General features: G+C 34.2%; 5 protein-coding genes across 5 annotated transcripts; 4 read left to right on the top strand and 1 right to left on the bottom strand.

Annotated features, from left to right (window-relative positions):
* Positions 1-1,065: 1,065 nt before the first annotated feature.
* LOC113865630 (calcium-binding protein KRP1-like) lies at positions 1,066-1,455 on the top strand. The gene has a single exon (XM_027500320.1). The coding sequence runs from the start codon at positions 1,073-1,075 to the stop codon at positions 1,421-1,423; it is 351 nt and encodes a 116-aa protein (XP_027356121.1). The 5' UTR covers positions 1,066-1,072; the 3' UTR covers positions 1,424-1,455.
* A 1,178-nt stretch (positions 1,456-2,633) lies between these two features.
* On the top strand, positions 2,634-6,427 carry LOC113865626 (G-type lectin S-receptor-like serine/threonine-protein kinase At4g27290). Its single transcript, XM_027500317.1, has 7 exons — positions 2,634-3,997; positions 4,139-4,252; positions 4,849-5,006; positions 5,092-5,302; positions 5,425-5,662; positions 5,743-5,893; positions 5,980-6,427. Exons 1-7 carry the CDS (start codon positions 2,635-2,637, stop codon positions 6,280-6,282), a joined length of 2,538 nt encoding a protein of 845 aa, XP_027356118.1. The 5' UTR covers position 2,634; the 3' UTR covers positions 6,283-6,427.
* A 782-nt stretch (positions 6,428-7,209) lies between these two features.
* On the top strand, positions 7,210-10,745 carry LOC113865629 (flavonol 3-O-glucosyltransferase UGT89B1-like). Its single transcript, XM_027500319.1, has one exon. It carries the CDS (start codon positions 7,236-7,238, stop codon positions 8,601-8,603), a length of 1,368 nt encoding a protein of 455 aa, XP_027356120.1. The 5' UTR covers positions 7,210-7,235; the 3' UTR covers positions 8,604-10,745.
* LOC113865088 (G-type lectin S-receptor-like serine/threonine-protein kinase At4g27290) lies at positions 8,791-12,119 on the bottom strand. Its single transcript, XM_027499454.1, has 7 exons — positions 10,838-12,119; positions 10,591-10,698; positions 10,025-10,176; positions 9,737-9,947; positions 9,402-9,639; positions 9,168-9,318; positions 8,791-9,096 (listed from the first exon to the last, which is right to left on the bottom strand). The coding sequence occupies exons 1-7, from the start codon at positions 12,117-12,119 to the stop codon at positions 8,791-8,793; spliced, it is 2,448 nt and encodes an 815-aa protein (XP_027355255.1).
* Positions 12,120-15,683: 3,564 nt separating this feature from the next.
* LOC113865087 (G-type lectin S-receptor-like serine/threonine-protein kinase At4g27290) lies at positions 15,684-19,459 on the top strand. The gene is made up of 7 exons (XM_027499453.1): positions 15,684-16,956; positions 17,093-17,200; positions 17,846-17,982; positions 18,086-18,296; positions 18,614-18,851; positions 18,931-19,081; positions 19,166-19,459. The coding sequence occupies exons 1-7, from the start codon at positions 15,684-15,686 to the stop codon at positions 19,457-19,459; spliced, it is 2,412 nt and encodes an 803-aa protein (XP_027355254.1).
* The last annotated feature ends 797 nt before the right edge of the window (positions 19,460-20,256 follow it).

Raw genomic sequence — 20,256 nt, 5'->3', positions numbered from 1 at the left:
TGTCCTTAAGCAGTATTTATTTTAGAGAGGCTTTTTCTTATATAATTGCAGTTAATTCAATTTATATTCAGGTTTAATCCTGCTTTCTAATGAATAAAATTCTGATGCATTTACTCCAAGTTCTCAACATTTTCTTATCATTCAACTAACTATATGCTTATAAGAATGCTCCAAGTGTTACTACTTAACTAACAAGACACTTAAAGCTAATAGTGGGATGAGTTAAGGATCTGTTCTTCCATGTGTTGGAGCAGAATTTAGTCCTCAAACAGGCCACATGACATCGCAATACTTTATAAACTTGATTTGTTTAATGATCATTTTGAATTAAATAGTTGTATTAATAAAATTAAATATTTATTAAATGTTATTATATGAAGTATGCTTAAAAAAATTAATATATTTTTTTCTAACATATATTCAAGAGTATGCAATAAGATGAAAGAACATGATTAGAGTGGAGACTTTTACTTCTCTCTCAAGAAAAAAAAAAAAAAAGGGACTTCTAACATATGAAAAATCATTCACATTTTTTTTATCATTCATAATGAATGAAAGTAAAATATTATTTTCTATACTTAAACATCATCTTCTTATAACAATCTTCATAACTACAATAACATAAATTAAATTCTTTAAATATCCTTTGTAGCCGTGGATCTCATAAAAAAAATATCTTCCTCATTTTTTTAAAACAAAAAATTATATTTTACTCTTATTTTAATTATTTATGTTAACTTTTTGAATATATAAAATAATGAACTTGGTACAATTTTCCAAACATAGTGAAGTCCACTCCACTCTAAGCTGGAAACATAAGAAGAGACGACAGAATTATTTTGGCATTAAATCTGGTGGACATTTTTGCCCTTATAGGACCTTCTGCGAAAGCCATAGGCAAGTAACTCCAGCCCAACCCAGACACCAACGTTGTTCCTCACTTGTCTTCTATCAATCAATGCAATGCCACTCTCTCCTTCTCGGAAAATCCCTTTCCCTTTTCCCCTTTCTATATATATCACATTCTCTTCTTTACCCTCTCACACTCTCTCTTTCTCTTCCTTCATCATATATGGCATCGCAAAGCCCACAACCCCATTTCCACGATTACCTTCCTTTCATGGCCAACAAGCTCGGTGGGGATGGTCTCATAGACGAACTCTGCAATGGGTTTAACCTTTTGAAGGATTCTAACAAAGGGGTCATCACTTTTGAGAGTCTCAAGAGAAACGCTTCTTTGTTGGGCTTACATGGCCTCAGTGATGAGGATCTTCGCTCTATGCTAAGCCAAGGTGATTTTGATGGCGATGGGGCGCTGAACCAGTTGGAGTTCTGTGTTTTGATGTTTAGGTTGAGCCCTGAACTCATGGAGGGATCCAAGTTGTGGTTGGAGGAAGTTCTTCGACAAGAGCGTCAAGATTGATTTTTTATTTTTTTAATGTGTTGGTGTTTTTAAGCCCAATTTAATAATTATTTTTGCCCAATTTAAAAAATTGCCCCTTATGTATAGTCCTCATTTCAATTCAATAATTATTTTTGCCTAATGTCGATGTTTTAGTTAACATGGCCTCAAATTCACATATTCTGAACATTTTGGACTTGCGTTTATGTTTGCCAACTCGCAATTGAGTTACCCTGGGTTATCGTCTAATATCGTGTTTTGAATTGATGTTTAATGTGGCATAGTGGTTATAATTTTTACGTTGGAACGAAACTTAAGGTTTTGAAAGTACACTAATTAATTTTACATACATGGCTTTATATTGATACAAATGAGAGACTTGTTTTAATATTTTAGGTGAGGAGGATCAAATCAGTTTCTTTTGCCGGTTAATTTGACATATCTCTGTGCGTGGATGTCATGTTCCTGAAAATGATAGCGCCATTAGCTTAGATCCACATTTGTTTGGTGTAAAATTGAAACAAGGACAAAGATGAGAACAGGATGTACCTTTTAGCATTGGCCACAACACAGGATATTATATACATTGTATATAACGAGAAAGAGCTTCTTAAAGAATTTTTTTTTTTATTAGAATTAGCATTATAAATAACCTCTAGCCAAACACATGTTTAATTAACAATTTAACATAATATCAAGTTATCTCAAAATATGCCAAACTTTCAAACTGGTTGTGATTTAGTCTAAGTTACTTTCCAATCCCCTTCAGGAATTTTAACACTGATTTATTGATACAATAATGGCTTCTGGCTCTGGGAGTGGCGTATATTGAAAGAGACATTCCTAAGACCAAGACTTGTCCATGCAGATTATCTGCTACATGTTCTAATTCTATCCTACAATTTTTTACCAAATAAAAGGTGGAAGCAAGTGTAAACAAAAGTGATTCACTGAGATGCAAACTATAAAGCCATGTTTCCAAATTCTAAAACTGCTTTCATGTCAGTCTGAGTGCATGTTCCTTTCAAATGGAAAATGTTTCAATTTCAACCAATCTATTTTGGCCTTCGAAACTAAAGATCGTTTGGTGAGTCTAACAAGGCTGCTAAGTGCTAATCAAACGACATGTGGACTAACAAAGATTTGCAAATATTTTTGCCAAATGGTTACGTGTTGATTTCAATGTATACACTATACAGCTACCGATATTCTTGTACCCATGTGCAAACAAAATGAACTTCAGGTGTAAATGTATTGCTTCTTTCATTCAGAAAATCACGTATGAAGCTTCAAGACACAGGCAACCGATGAAGAATCTTTCTTCGATGTTTGTCATTACTAAGATTCTGTTATTCATTTTTCATACCTGCAGGGCAATTGATTCCATATCCAAATTTGAGTCACTTTCTGAGAACACCACCTTGGTTTCCAAAGATGGTAGCTTTGAATTGGGTTTTTTCTGTCCTGGAAGTTCTGGGAACTGTTACTTGGGTATATGGTACAAGCGAATACCAGTTAAAACTGTGGTATGGGTGGCCAATAGAGCCAACCCAGTCAAAGACAACTCTAGCATTTTGCACATAAACAAGCAGGGGAATCTTGTGATTGTAACAGAAAATGGGACTGTTGTTTGGACAGGACTAGCAGACTCCAGAAACAAGGCTTTTAACCCATTTGTTCAGCTCTTAGACACTGGAAATTTAGTAATAAGAGATGAGAAAGATGAAGATGTAGAAAACTACTTATGGCAAAGCTTTGATTATCCTTCTGATACCTTGTTACCAGGTATGAAGCTGGGGTGGGACTTACAGACAGGTCTTAACCGGCATTTATCTGCTTGGAAGAACTGGGATGATCCATCACCGGGAGACTTTACTTTAGGTCTTGCACTTGAAGGGTACCCTCAAATAGTTATGTGGAAGGGCCCAACAGCATTCTATAGGGGTGGTCACTGGAATGGTATTACATTCAGTGGTGCCCCGGAATTGAAGGAAAATCCACTTTTTGAGTTCGAGTTTGTGTATAACAAGGAAGAGGTGTACTACACATACAGCCTCAGAAATGAGTCAATGATTTCAAGAATGGTTATGAACCAAACCGTGTATACTAGGCAGCGCTATGTATGGATTGAGGGAGCTCAAACTTGGAGGCTTTATGCTTCTGTGCCAAGAGACAACTGTGACTACTATAATCTTTGTGGCCCTAATGGAAATTGTGTTATAGGTGACTCACCAATTTGCCAGTGCTTGTCAGGGTTTAAGCCAAAATCACCGGAAAACTGGGATATGATGGACTGGACTCAAGGATGTGTGCACAATCAACAGTTGAGTTGCCAGGATAAGAGTAAAGATGGGTTTTTGAAATTTAGCGGTTTGAAATATCCTGATACTACACATGCTTGGGTCAATGAGAGTATGGATCTCAACAAATGCAGGGAAACTTGCTTAGGAAATTGTTCTTGTACAGCTTATGCAAACTTAGATATAAGAGGAGGAGGTACTGGCTGTGTGATTTGGTTTGGTGAGCTTAGGGACATGAGACAGTTTTCTGGTGAAGCTCGTGATCTATATATTCGGATGACAACATCAGAATTTGGTATGGTCTTGATGTGTCTATAGCACTTGATACTGTATTCAAACAGAAGTGATTATTTATGCTACTACATTTATTGTGATTTTTCTGCAACTTCTTACAGTCTTTGATGATTTCATAATTGTTTTGTTACAAATCATGAAGCTGAGAAAGATGTACATAAGAGGAAGGTGGCTGCAATAGTCATCAGTGTTGCCTCGGTTCTCGTGGTGATTCTGATTTTCTCCTACATTAGCAAGAGAATGAAAAAGCTCGAAGGTAGTTTTCTAATCTTAATTAATGAATTTCCACTGAAATAAAACAAGACTAATCAGTTTCAATCTCAGTTCTGTGAGCGTGAGACTATTATATTGTCATTCTTAGGTCTAGATTATCAAGCTCTTATAAATAGTGTTGTTAGAGATTCTTACAGGCTTTAAACAGCCATTCAAAATTTTGAACGCCAACATATAATTGTCTTATTCTATTGCTTTCTCTTGCAAAATAGTGCTGCAAATTTTTTAATTTTAGCTGTTGTTAGGAACAACGTTGTGCAATTAGTGCTTGTGTTAGCTGTCAATCATAAATCAAGAAAACTGGAAATAATTTTTACTTTCAAACGGATTAAAATTGAAACCTTAAATGTTGTTTTCTTAAATCTATAATAATTTACTGGCTTTATTCACAACACCATTGGCAACTTTTGATTCACAAAATGTTCCTCTGTAGCACTATTATTTTCCTAAATATAAGTTTTCTTGTTTGGATAAAATAAAGAACAAGATAGACGTTGCATGTGGTAATGGCATATTAGTATCTTAGAATCAACTTGCCATGTTTTTCATATTTTGAAAAAAGCTCAATGCTCTTTACAGTTGAGGAAACAGAGAATTACTTGATGGAGAATAATGTTGAAAGCATGAAAGAAAACCTCGAGCTTACTTCGTTCGACCTTTCTCGTATTCTCAAAGCAACCAATGGCTTCTCAACAAACAAGAAGCTTGGCGAAGGCGGTTTTGGGACTGTATACAGGGTAACATTGCAGGATAATTGCTTTATAAAATATATAAAAGCTTGAAATCATTACTTATAGTTTGTATATAAATTTGAAACAATAGGGTATCCTAGAAGATGGACAAGAAATTGCTGTCAAGAGACTTTCACAGAGCTCTAGACAAGGATTGAATGAATTCATGAATGAAGTAATATTGATTGCCAAATTGCAGCATCGAAACTTAGTTAAGCTTCTTGGTTTTTGCGTTGAAGGAGAGGAGAAAATGCTTATTTATGAGTACATGTCTAACAATAGCCTAGACTCATTTATCTTTGGTTTGTGCCACTATCTTTTGAAATTTTATACTTCATTTTCTATATATATTTCCGCACGTCATTTTACTTCAATTTTTTATACGTCTGCTGGAAATAACTAATAATGTTGTTGGTTTTGGCAGATCATGTGAAAAGTAAAGTTTTAGATTGGTCTAAGCGCTTCAACATTATCTACGGAATTGCTCGGGGACTTCTGTATCTTCACGAAGATTCTAGATTAAAGATAATACACAGAGATCTTAAAGCGAGTAACGTCTTACTTGACAATGAGTTCAACCCAAAAATATCAGATTTTGGCATGGCTAGAACTATTGTCGGAGATCAAATTGAAGGAAACACGAACATGGTCGTTGGAACATAGTAAGTATTCTTAACATTTTGCAATTTACGTCTACCTCTACCCAACAATGATCTCAACCATGCTTGATTATATTTTTCAGTGGTTATATGGCACCTGAATATGCAATTAATGGACTATTCTCGGTAAAATCTGACATATTCAGCTTTGGTGTATTACTGCTTGAGATAGTATGTGGAAAGAAGAACAGAGAATTTTCCCATTCAGACAACTGTATAAACCTTATTGGACATGTAAGTAAAAAAAAGTTGATATTTTTCTGCTAGGACTTTTGAGTGACAAATTTTGGAAATTGAATGAATGGCTTTGTATGTTCTAGGCATGGAGATTTTGGAAAGAAGAAAGGGCTTTAGAGCTGATTGATTCATGCTTCAAGAATTCATGTATTCAATCACAAGCACTACGCTGCATTCAAATTAGTCTTCTATGTGTTCAGAGGCATCCTGAGGATAGGCCCATAATGTCAACTGTGGTTTTGATGTTGATTACTGATATTGCATTACCCCAACCTAAGGAACCTGCTTTCCTTATTGACAACGTCTTAGTTGGTGCAGATTCTTACCATAACCATCAGCTTTCTACATCCAATGGAGTAAGCATCACCAAGTTAGAGCCTCGGTAGTGGATCATTTACCAAAATCCTACAATGGATCAAAATAAAGATATGGAGCACAAGTTTGAAAGAGTTAAAATCTTTGCATTTATTCTTCCAATTTGGTACTATTTATAGATACTAGACCAAATATAAAAGTGAAGTGTTATAAACCAGCATTCTTGGTCTCTCTGGTAATTTTGTATTACGACTCCACAACGTTTTTCCAAACCATTATGAGCGACAAAATTTTCCCATCAAGCTAGAATAGTAATTACCAGAAATATTAATCAGTAAAATAGTATATCAAAACAAGTATAATATATCACGGAAATTATGGAATAAAAAAATATGAGAAAGGTGGTGACATTCACGTAAACACCCAAGAGTTATTGTTCATTTATTCTCTGTGATGTCACCAGTGACGGATCTGAAGTGCAAGTGGGAAGGCGTGAACTATATATCATCACATACTCTATGTATTTGTGCAAGGAAATTCTGTTTTCATTTAATAATTTTTTATACAACAAAAACTCTGCAAGAGATTTTGTTTATTTATTTCTTACACCTAAAAGATAAAGGTTATGAATATGAATATATTCTAATATCCAACAGCAAAGGATATTTCCTGAATAAAAATAAACAGAGAGCATAATATGAGAATAATAAAATGGTGAACTTGGAAGTGCAAAGTTTTTTTTCGTTTATGATAATCGGCAAAGGAAAGCTTTAGAAATAAATAAAATTTTGCCACGCAAAGAAGAAGAACCAGATGTCTTGTCCAATTGGTTTGTGATGGCGTCACGAGTGACGCCAGAGTCAAAGCAGAGAAAGTCAAAACTTGAACAACAAGGCAAAAAAAAAAACACATTCACCGCACGCACTGCTTCCCAACACTTTCTTCTTTCTCCGACTTCCCTTTATAATACATACATTCCTTCACTTTCTTCCATTGCACTTGAAAAAGAAAACATTGCAGAACCATGTCCACATCACAAACTCACGTGCTCGCTTACCCCTTCCCTTCTTCAGGTCACGTGATCCCAATCATTGACCTCGCCAAAGCCCTTGTATCTCGCGGTGTACGAGTCACGGTTTTAGTCACTTCATCGAACCAAGCCTTAGTCCCAACCACCTATTCCCCTCTTCTCCAAACTCTTCTTCTACCCGCGCCTAACGCCTCCGACCCCAACCAAATCAGGCTCGTAGCTCTCGTCACCTTCATGCGCCAATACCACTACCCCATCCTCCTCGACTGGGCCCAGGCCCACCTTCCACCCCCTTCAGTTATCATCTCTGACTTCTTCCTCGGCTGGACCCACCACCTCGCACGTGACCTCAACGTGCCACGCCTCGTTTTCTCCCCCTCCGGTGCTTTCGCTCTTTCCGTCTCTTACTCCCTCTGGCGCGACACCCCCCGAAACGACAACCCCGAAGACCCCAACTCCGTCGTTTCGTTCCCCGACCTACCGAACTCCCCAGTTTACCCCTGGTGGCAAATCACGCACCAATTCACAGCCCCCGAGAGAGGGGGACCCGAATGGGAATTTCACAGGGAGAACATGCTCTTCAACATTGACTCATGGGGCGTCGTTTTCAACACGTTCACCGAATTAGAACGTGTTTACCTTGACCACATGAAGAAATATCTTCACCAACGAGTATGGGCCGTGGGTCCGGTTCTACCGGACCAGAAAAGCGGACCGGAAAACCGAGGTGGGTCAAGCACCGTCACGCGCCATAACCTCATGGAATGGCTCGACGCACGCGCGGATGGTTCGGTTGTTTACGTGTGCTTCGGGAGCCGCACCTTTCTCACGAACTCACAAATGGAGGTGTTGACACGTGCCCTAGAGTTAAGTGGGGTCCACTTCATTTTATCCGTTAGGACTCCCGATGAGAGACACGTGGCGCAGGGCCACGGTAAGATACCGAGTGGGTTCGCGGATCAGGTGCGAGGCAAGGGGTTTGTAATAGAAGGGTGGGCCCCGCAGCTGGTAATACTGAGTCACGGCGCGGTGGGATCGTTCATGACTCACTGCGGGTGGAACTCGGTCGTTGAAGGGTTAGTTTCAGGGGTAGTAATGCTGACGTGGCCCATGGGTGCGGACCAATACACGAACGCGAAGCTGTTGGTGGATGAATTAGGGGTTGCGATTCGCGCCGCAGAAGGGATCGAGAAGGTTCCAGAAGCGATAGTGATGGCGAAGAGCATGGAGAGGTCATTGGGGATGACGAAGGAGAGAGTTCGAGCCCTTGAGTTACGAAACGCTGCGTTGCGTGCTATCAAGAAGGATGGTAGCTCTCACAAGGACTTGGATGCCCTCGTTCACAAACTCAATCAACTTTAAGCATTAGAAAGTGGTATAAGCATCTCTGCTATTCCACCCTTAGGAAAGAACTTGAATTAGAGTAAAATTCACAACAGAATATGATTGAAACTCATTAATGAAATTCAGCAAAAGTTGCTGTTACTACAAAAATTACACATCTATACAAATAAATAAGTGAATATGCAGTTAAATAAAATAATTTTGTCTATCTCTCACTCAAATTTGAGATAGTGACATCGTTAACTGAATAGGGTGATAGGTTCTCAAAATCACAGTCTCCTTTAGTTGAGATTTCTTCTGTTAAGTAACACGGATCCTTAGGTACAGGCAATGCACCCTCGTTGCTCAATAATACCACTACAGTGCTCATGTTTGGCCTATCTTTTGGATGATGCTGCACACATAAAAGACCAATATGAATGCATCGCAAGACTTCAGAGAGAATACAAGAGTCCTCCAAACTAGCATCAATGAACTGCATTGGAACACCCTCTTTCCATGACTTCCATGCCTAAGACATTTTAAAACAACGGTCATCAACCAGTTCATAAAATAAAAACTGAAACTGTTAATGATACTTACTTGCCCTGTAAGATTATTGTAGTCACTTAGATAGAAGAGTCTAGAATTTTTCTTGCCACTTATAATCTCTAGCAATAATATGCCAAAACTAAATACATCGGATTTGATAGAGAATATTCCGTCAAAAGCATATTCTGGCGCCATATAACCGCTGAAAAAAATTCAAAAAGAGTTGATTGAATATATTAGATTATTGTATAATAATAATATTTTAGTAGAAATAAAGATACCTACAATGTACCAACTACTTTGCTTGTATTCCCTTCAATTTGATCACCTCGGCACATTCGAGCTAGGCCAAAATCTGAAATTTTTGGATTCATCTCATAATCTAATAAGACATTACTTGCCTTAAGATCTCTGTGTATGATCCTTAGTCTTGAGTCTTGATGAAGATAGAGTAGTCCACGGGCAATTCCATTTATAATGCAAAAGCGCTTTGGCCAATCTAGAAGTTTACTGCGATCAGAATCTACCAAATTTCATGGTTATCTTCTAATATTGCAAAAAATATGAGAAAAATGAAATTCTAAATTCAACTAAGAATTAGTTTTGACAGAAACACTAACCAAAGAGAAAAAAATCAAGGCTTTTGTTGGCCATAAATTCGTATACAAGTAATTTCTCATTATCTTGAATGCAGCAGCCAAGAACTTTAACAAGATTTCGATGTTGTAGTTTAGCACATAGCATAACTTCATTCTTAAATTCTTTTAATCCTTGTATAGATGTTTGTGAAAGCCTCTTAACCGCAATCTCTTGTCCATCTGGTAGTGTTCCCTAAGCAAATCACATTTGTCAGGAAAAAAAAAATAAATGTAGTGAATAACAGTTTTTGTGCTATGTGGCACACTTACCCTGTATACAGGTCCAAAACCCCCTTCACCAAGCTTGTTTTGATTTGAGAAGTGATCTGTAGCATGTGCCATTAAGGCAAGGTCAAATAATGGTAGTTCCAAGTCTTCTTGCTTGCTTTCATTGTTCTTTACTCTTATCCTTGTGATGATCTCTGTTTCCATGCAAACGAATTGAATGAGAAAAATTATCTTGCAACCTGTACTAAAAAAGTTTCCTTTTGAACAACAACAACAACAATTAAGACTTATCCGCTTCCTTTTGACCTACAATACTTTGAAATTTATTGTAAGTGTTTGGTTTTTAATTATAAGTTTTTATTTTAAAAATGCCATTCATTATTGTGGGGTCGAAAGGAGGAAATGACTACAAAATCTGTTTAATATTTCCAGACAATAATATATATGAAGATTATGAACAACGCTTCCCTCTGATTTCAAAAGGAATGGACACAATCACATCCTTCTACGACTTCATGTGACCATTCTAAATATTATGTGTTGGCTCTTCCATGGAAAATATGGGAAAATCATTATGAATAGGTAACATGGGTTAGGCGGAGACTTACCTTTGATTTTTGTGTTGCTCCTCCAATGAATGAATATGAAAATTAAAAATATCGCAATAACAGAAAACACAGCACTTGTGATCACAGCCACATTTTTCTTTGAACCACCTTTTGCACCTTGAATTCCTTAACAAATAAAGGGAAATAAATAGTCAAAACATGCAAAAAAAAAAATGGGTATTGAGATTAATTACAATTTATCTTCATCTTAAGGTAATGAAATCAAAATCAAGATCAAATTTCGTACCTATTTCGGACATCGCCAATCTAACATAAATATCTTGTCCACCATTTTGAATCACTCTTAAATCTAATAGATCATCGAACCAAATGGCACAGCCACTACCTTCTCCCCTGATGTCTGAATTTGCATAAGCCATACAAGAACAATTTTCCCAACACTTGTTCTTGCATTCATCAAGAGTCAAACTTGAATTGACCCATGATCTCTTAGTGTCTGGTGCCTTCACGTTACTAAATTTTTGAAAACCATCCTTGTTCTTTTCCCTGCAACTCCATGTTCCATTGTGGACACATCCTTCATTCCAATTCATTTGGGTCCAATTTTGTGGCGATTTTGGCTTGAACCCATCCAAACATTTGCACACTGGAGACTCATTAATTACACAGATCCCAAATGACCCACAAAGATTATAGTTGTCACAATAATCACCAGGCAATACTGAAGACATTATCCATGTTTGGCTATCACGATTCCACGTCAAGCGTTGGCGTGTATAAACCGTTTGATTCATCACAATTCTTGAAATCACTGACTTATCACCGATGCTATAAGTAAAATAGAATTCATCGTTATTGGACACAAATGTGTAGTTGACTACTGAATTATATGCCAAAAATGGACTACCACTGAATTTAATGCCATCTGAAGGGCCACTTCTATAGAACTCTTTTGAGCCCTTCCACATAACCGCTTCAGGGTTATTTGTAGGTATAATACCCCATTTAAAGTCCCCTAGAGAAGGGTCATTCCAGTTTCTCCAAGCTGTTACACGCCTATTGAGGCCTTTTTTGAAGTCCCATCCCACTTTCATTCCAGGCAAAAGTGTATCTGAAGGGTAATCAAAGCTTTGCCACAAGTAGTTTTGAGGATTGTTGTCTTTCTCATCTCTTAGAACCAAGTTGCCTGGGTTTAATAGCTGTGCTACTACGTTGACCCTTTTCGTTGTTGCGTTTGTTGACCAAATAACTGTGTTGTTGTGGTTGAGAAGTACAAGGTTTCCCTCCATGCTTATGCTCAACTTGCTGGAATTGTCTTTGATTGGGTTGTCACGGTTGGCAACCCAAACGATAGTTCTAATTGGTATATTTTTGTACCATATTCCTATGTATTGGTTTGTGGAATTACCTGGGTTGAAGAAACCCAACTCAAAGGTTCCATCGTTTGAAACCAAGGTCATGTTCTCATGAAGTGATTGAAACTGAGTAAGGGTATCTGTTTCAGCTGAAATTTTAGAGAAGGACAAAAGTAACTTGGCAACAAGAAACATAAGAGGAAGAGTGGCCATTTTACATTAATGTTTGCTCTTGATCACTAAGAGTTAAATGTGTATAAGCTGAAATTCCCAGCGGCCAAGTATGTTCTATCAATTCAATATAAAAGGAATCTATCTGTTTAAATATTGCGAAATTTCCCAGTGGAAACAGCAAATGAAATTGTCATTTTGGGTACCCACACATTGCGTAGTTTTAAATATATTATTAGATACATTACACTTGCGATTTCTTTGATAGTTGAATTGTTTGTGTCAAACACTGTTTCTGCGTTAGTTTATATGTTAGTCAACTCATTATCTTCAGTTTCAGATAATTTATTTATTTTTGTGTCAGTTGATTTATTGTATTTAAATATCTGTGTTTGAATTGTTGCATTACATAATTATATTTTACAGCTTTGTTCAATTTCGTTAAGAATATGACGTAGATAATTTAACGTAAAATGAAAGGATAAATAAAATATTATTTACGAAAATGAGTCATACACGTAAGTCATCATTGAAGGATATTATAGAGTTTGAATTTACTTGTGTGTAAGAGCACTTAATTGGAACTGTATGATTGGGTGGTAACTATGGTTAGTTGTATGCGTGCGTGAAAGGAGGGAAACTTTTTTCAATGCTTCTGAAGAACACATACACACACATCTGGTACAATATATATCAGGCACTTGAGCAGTGACCTAGAAATTTTGTGATGAATTTTTTAATTCATTATTGTGTTACTGATGTGATCTTCATGGAGGGCGATTTTTACGGTCCCTATTTTGGGAAAAGGAGATCAAATCAAGCCGATGATGAATTAACTACCATGATATTACATAAGAAAAACCATTATACATAATACTTCTGATTTTATATAACCTTGCACAATCAGGAAATATAAGAAAAGACATAAGATATAATACAAAATATAAAGGAAGAGATAAACAAAAAAAAGGTTTAAATATATTTTTCTATCTTTGCATTCCTGTGAGATTTTAATTTTAATTTCTTAATTTTTTTTTATATTTTAGATAGTTAGTTCTCTTTTCAGAAAAATTGGTGATTTTAGTTTCTACTGATGATTTGATTAGTTAAGAAGCAATCGTACGTGTTTAAATTTTTTTAGTCAAATTATTGCTGAAGACCAAAAATATTAACTTTAGAAAAATTTTATACTAAAATTAAAATTTATAAATATATTTTAAAATCAAAAGATGTATTTTATTTAAATGTTATAGAATTATTAAAATAGATTAACTCAATAAGAAATATTTTTATCATTAAGAACCCCTGAACACAAAACCACACCAACCCTCAACTGCCTGAAACTTAGCATACATAATGAAGATAATATTACATGTTTTTAACATACTGATTTCATGATTGAGAGAAAATTTGTTGGCATCTTATATATTTGTCACTCTCCACGACTCAAATAGAGCCACATATTACCATCTTGACAATTTCAAGTCTCAAACTTCTCCCTTTGTAATGAATTTGTTAATATATTAAGATGAATATCAGTTGCATGAATCTTGTCAAGATCAAGCAACTTGGAGCATGACACATCTGGTATTTAATGTGTGCGTGTGTATATATATTAATATAATATTAAATTAAATAAATATTTAGTTTATAAAATAAAAATGAAATATTCTTAAAAGTTTAAAAATTAGAATATTCAACTCGTACAATCTAAAATTTTAACAGGAGAGTTTACTCAAAAGTAGATTCAAATATGAACGAAGGAGCAGCCAGCAGTCGTTTACAAATGTTGTTTTACTGGCGAGTCACTATTCTCGGGCGAAGGTGTCTTTAAAGTGTCGTTTTGTATTTAAAAATGATTTGGAAGGGACAAGTATTGATGGCATAGCAATTAAAACAGAGATGTCATTAGTGCTTTTAGGCCCTAAATAATTGTTATTCTATTAAACATTGTTTAATTTTGTTTCTTATTCATATATATATATATATATAAAAGCTATGATCATCTTAATTACAATATATTTGATGTAGACTCTTTTGACAAAATCAAATAACATTTTGAATCACATAATCTTCCATGGCTTGCTTGACTTGACCTCTTTCGGTAAAATAGACACCATATATAATTAAATCGATCACTCCTATCACCTTCAAAACCTCAATAATTCATATATAAATTCGTTACAACATTTGTAAATGACTGCTGGCTGCTCCTTGGTATATAATTAAATATGATTAAATTCTCGTATTAACATTTGAGATATGAGTTGAACTTTTTAATTAAAAAAATATTTATATTTAATTTTCTAAGATAATATTAAAAAAAATATATAAAATAATAAAAGTAAATATTGTTTATAAAATAAAAAAAATATTTTAAAAAAATTTAGACACTAAAATACTTTATTCATAACATCTTGTGAACTAATTATGTTATCAAACATGCTTTAAACTTTATTTGATAAATTTAGCTAAAAGTTTGTAATTTATACCTAAAAACGTATAGTTAATAAGTAATTAATTGATTGAATTATAGTTATTGAATAAAATTACTTGTATTGCTAACTAAAATGTGCTAAATGAATTAAAAAAGAAATGCTAAAATTATTTTATTTGAGTGTGTAAATTATTTAAAAAGTTAGGAATAAAATTACTAAAAAATTATTAGAAGCTATCTTTTACTAAATTAAATACTACTTTTCGTAAGTTTGTTTTAAAAAGTTAAAAGCTTTCTTTAAGATGTTTTTGATATAACACATGCTTATGACTTATTTATAAGCTTAATTTTTTTTTCATTATATCAATAAAGTTAATTAGTAAAATTTTTTGATAAATAAAAATAAAGTAAGCTTATATGTTTTGAAAGAGCTTTTCTGAGTTATGATTTTTGAAAATTAGCTTCTAAAAAGCTATTCCAAGTAACATTCACCTTATTGGAGGTTAGCAATAATTTTTCTATTTTTATACTTAATTAGTTAAATAATTTACATTTACATAAATTAACTTTAATATTTTTTAATCATTTAAAATATTTCAACTAGTGATGCAATTATGTTTTCCAAGAAAATTTAAATTATATAAAAGATTAAGATAAAAAGAAAGAAAATAGTAATACTTAACTTCTAATAAATTAAATATTTTGAAATAAGATTTTTTTTTTTTACTGAATATCTTGATTGTTTGTTAATACTTGCCACGTCTTATTTTGAACAGCCTTGGATGCAGCTTCATGCACGCCACTCACTCAAACGGTTTCGATTCACTTTCTTAGTTCTTATACCCAAGTTTATAGTCAAATTCTATGCTCATTCTATGTAATATCCTCGTCCTCATCATCATCATTATTATTATTATTAACCGATATGATTCGTTTTTCTGAAGAAAGACTACCGGCGTTAATTCTCTGACTTCTAATTTCATATTATTCTAAGTCGAAGTCACAATTCTGAACAGAATTTGAACCATGAGGTTTAACATATTGAATTCTCCTTGTTCAGAGGGTAATTCAAAATATTGAATTGACGAAATGGGCATTTGACTAATTCAAACTGCGAACTTCAACTTGCATATATAACGCTCGCTAGTGATGAGCAACATAAACATAAAATGGCCACTCTTACCATTATCCTTATTGTTGCGAAGCTATGTTTTTGCTTTTCAGCTGCAACAGATACCATAACCCAGTTTCAATCACTTCTAAATAACATGACCCTTGTTTCCAAGGATGGAACCTTTGAATTGGGTCTCTTCAGCCCAGGTAGTTCCACAAACAGTTACATAGGAATCTGGTACAAAAGCGTTCCACTCAAAACTGTCGTTTGGGTTGCAAACGGTAACTACCCAACCAAAGACAACTCCAGCAAGTTGAGCATAAGCAGAGAGGGAAACCTCGTACTTCTCAGCCAGAACAACACCATTATTTGGTCAACAAACGCAACAACAAAAGTTGTCAATGTTGTAGCACAGCTATTAGACACAGGCAACTTTGTTCTAAGAGATGAGAAAGACAATAATCCTCAAAATTACTTGTGGCAGAGCTTTGATTATCCTTCAGATTCATTGTTACCTGGAATGAAATTAGGATGGGACTTCAAAACTGGTCGTAATCGACGCCTAATTGCTTGGAAAAATTGGGATGACCCATCTCCGGGGGATTTCATATGGGGTCTGGTGCCTACCAATAATCCTGAATCGGTTATGTGGAATGGCACAAAAGTGTTCTATAGAAGTGGTCCTTTTGATGGCATTCAATTTAGTGGTAACCCATCTTTGGATTATAATGCATTAGTCAATTATACATATGTGGCCAATAATGATGAATTGTGTTTTTCATATACTATCAATGATAAGTCATTAATTTCAAGAATTGTTATTAATCAATCAAGTCACGTTCGCCAGCGGGTGACATGGAGTAATAATACTGGAACGTGGAGGGTGTCTTCAACGTTGCCAATTGATTATTGTGACCATTATAATCTTTGTGGTCCATTTGGGATATGTTACGTTGGTGATTCCCCACTGTGCAAGTGTTTAAATGGCTTCAAGCCCAAATCGCAGCAAAATTGGATTGAAATGGATTGGAGTCAAGGATGTGTGCACAATGAAACATGGGTTTGTAGAGAAAAGAATAAGGATGGTTTTGTCAAATTTAGTAACGTAAAGACACCAGACACTACAAGATCGTGGGTTAATAAGAGTATGACACTAGAGGAATGTAAGGAAAAATGTTTGGAAAATTGTTCTTGTACGGCTTATGCAAATTCTGACATAAGGGGACAAGGTAGTGGTTGTGCTATTTGGTTTGGTGATTTGTTAGATATAAGGCAGATTTCAGATGCTGGGCAAGATTTATATGTTAGAACGGCGGTGTCTGAAATAGGTATCAATTATGATTTATATTTCGCCACCTTAGTTATGGTAAACTATGTAAATTCTACTTAATACTCGTTTTTCTTCATGTATTGACAATTTATTTCATTTTCTTCGTGCAGCTCAAAAAAATAAAGATGCAAAAGATAGTTCAATGCGAAAGGCGGTTCTGATCGCAAGCACTGTTTCATCTTTTGTTGTGATGCTTATAATTTCAACATTTATTTATTGGAGGAACAAAGGTAAAATCAAAGGTAAGCCTTCTTAACCTATATTGCCTTCATATTATCATACTCTTTCCATAAAATATGTTAGAGAAAGGAGTATTCATGATCATCCGTGAGTGACCTAATATTTTTATTGAATCAATTCTAATATCGTATTAAAAATATATCAGGTTTAACTCACTTCTTAAAGGGAAGAGAATTGCCTCAGTCCTATGTGGAGTAATCTTGCTAAATATATATTTCAATAGAAATCATATTCTTTACTATTCTGAATATTTTAATAGAGTTAATATATGATTTAAATGGTCACATTAACACAAAAATTATGGTATTGCACTGATAAATTATACTAATTACTTTTGAAATCGGAAAAAGTGTGTGATCCTGATCTTTAAATATAATTTTTTAAAAACATTTAATTAATATTACTGTTTCAATCCTATCAACTATCATATGCTTACATTATTTAATAACTTTTTATAAAACGTAAAATTTATCAATCTAAAAATTACTTTATAAATTTTAATTAACTAATATCAATGATTCCAAATTCTATGTATATAAATATAAAATAAATGTCAAACTACTACAACTCAAAAAGTAACATTTGCAACACAAGTTAAAATAATTTTTCTATTCAATTTGTTTGGATGAAAACAGATATCATCACAGTTACAAAGAAAAAGAATGACGAAAACAAAGAAGATTTTGAGCTACCATTGCTTGACCTCACTTCAATAGAGCATGCCACAGACCACTTCTCAGATAGCAATAAGTTGGGCGAAGGTGGTTTTGGGCCTGTTTACAGGGTAAGTTTAAAATACTTGTTCATCATTTTTCATATAACAAAGCTCTAAATTTTTATGTGTATATATCTTTAACTTCCTTCCCCATAAACGGTGATGTGTTTAGGGAATACTACAAGATGGGCAAGAAATTGCTGTGAAGAGGCTTTCCCAGACATCTGGACAAGGATTGAAAGAATTTAAAAATGAAGTTATTTTATGTGCTAAACTTCAACATCGAAATCTCGTTAAGGTTGTTGGTTGTTGCATTCAAGAAGATGAGAAACTACTCATATACGAATTCATGGCAAACAAAAGCTTGGACTTCTTTCTTTTTGGTTAGTGTCAAGATTGAAACAATTCATTCATTATATATATATATATATATATATATATATATATATATATATATATATTACTTTTAGGATCATGCTAACAAGTATTTTGAAGATGCTAATTAAGCAATAAATAAATAAATTTTGTAAAAAATTACAGTGGGGTTACATTAGTAATACAAGGGTATGTTGATAATTATTTTTTTTTATTAAAATGTTCCATTTTTTATTCCATAACTAGTGTCCAAGGATACTTGTTAGCATTTTTGATGTTTTTATCGTTGCAATATTAGAAGTATAATAATCTTTAAATTTGATAGATTCTAGTCAAAGTAAACTTTTGGACTGGTCCAAGCGCTTAAACATTATAAATGGAATAGCTCGGGGAATGCTTTATCTTCATCAAGATTCAAGATTGAGGATCATACATAGAGATCTCAAGGCAAGCAATATTTTATTAGACAATGAGTTGAACCCAAAAATTTCAGATTTTGGTTTGGCTCGAATGTGTGGGGGTGATCAAATTGAAGGGAATACAACAAGAGTAATTGGTACATAGTAAGTATCTTTATCCATCCTACAGTCTTATTACATATTAATTAAACATCAAAATAACTCTTTTTGTGGTATCTTGCAGTGGTTATATGGCACCTGAATATGCTTTTGATGGAATCTTTTCTCTCAAATCTGATGTATTTAGCTTTGGTGTATTATTGTTAGAGATAGTGAGTGGTAAGAAAAATGGCCGATTTTTCTATCCGAATCAGTACACTAATCTTATTGGCCATGTAAGTAACATTAATAACTTTAGATTTCATATAGTGATGTGGTAGATAATATTAATAAGATTAATCTTATTCAATGTGTTTTAGGCATGGAGCTTATGGAAAGAGGGCATTCCAACACAATTAATTGATGCTAATTTGCAAGATTCATATAATCTATCTGAAGCTTTGCGGTGCATTCATATTGCTCTCTTGTGCGTGCAACATCATCCTAATGATAGACCAAATATGGCATCTGTGGTTGTATTATTGAGCAATGAGAATATATTGCCTCCACCAAAGGATCCTACCTACTTAATAGACGAATTTTCAATTGGATGGAAGTCTTGTTCTACAACCCAAATGGCTTTTTCAATTAGTGAATCATTACCCCAACCTTAAATGATAGAAACACACATATTTTACTTCTTTTATTTGTACAGCATTAACAAGATGATAAGTCTAACATGGAATATGTGGCTGTACTATTGAACAGCAGAAGTGTTCAGCCTCCATGTTGAACGACAGATTGGCAAAGTTACGTAACGTCATAGCTACATATTGATTTATTTATTTTGTAGAAAAAATAAACTTTTTGTCTCTTCGTAATGACTAATACATGATTTTTTTTATTCAAATTCAATTCTTCAATTTATTCAATTCAAACCTTTAAATACTTGGTTTATGATATATTTGAGATAATATATGATTTGAATGGTTAGATAATGAAATTTGGTGGAAGAAAAATTGAAGAATCCTGTAGGCAGGGAAGAGGAAAAAAATTCATTTTGAAATCTATGACAATACTAAAAAAAAGTTTTAATAACAGTTAGAAAATAATTAATTATATAAAGTATAACTGCTATATTGCAAATGATATAAAATATCATAAAAGTAACAAAATCGTTATAAGGGTGAACCTCTATCCTAAAATTAATGTAACATTAGTAGAACCATGGCTCATGCTGTTAGATACAGTTATTAGAACCTAGAATGCACAAGATAACATGGGTTGTCTGATATATTACCTTGAATCTAGAACACCATGGGGCCATACTCCGGTTCGCCTATGAATTGGAAAACTAACTGAGAATCCCAGTGGACGAGCAAGTGAAGCTGAGAACCAAAAAGCCAAGCTTGAGCAAGCCATTGAAGTGCATCTCTAAAGGCTTCTCTTTATGCAAAACATTCCATTTCAC

This window comes from Abrus precatorius, unplaced genomic scaffold (assembly GCF_003935025.1).
Source record: "Abrus precatorius isolate BTA unplaced genomic scaffold, Abrus_2018 Scaffold4, whole genome shotgun sequence".
NCBI classification, from domain to species: Eukaryota; Viridiplantae; Streptophyta; class Magnoliopsida; order Fabales; family Fabaceae; genus Abrus; species Abrus precatorius.
This window is presented reverse-complemented; position numbering and strand designations above follow the sequence as displayed.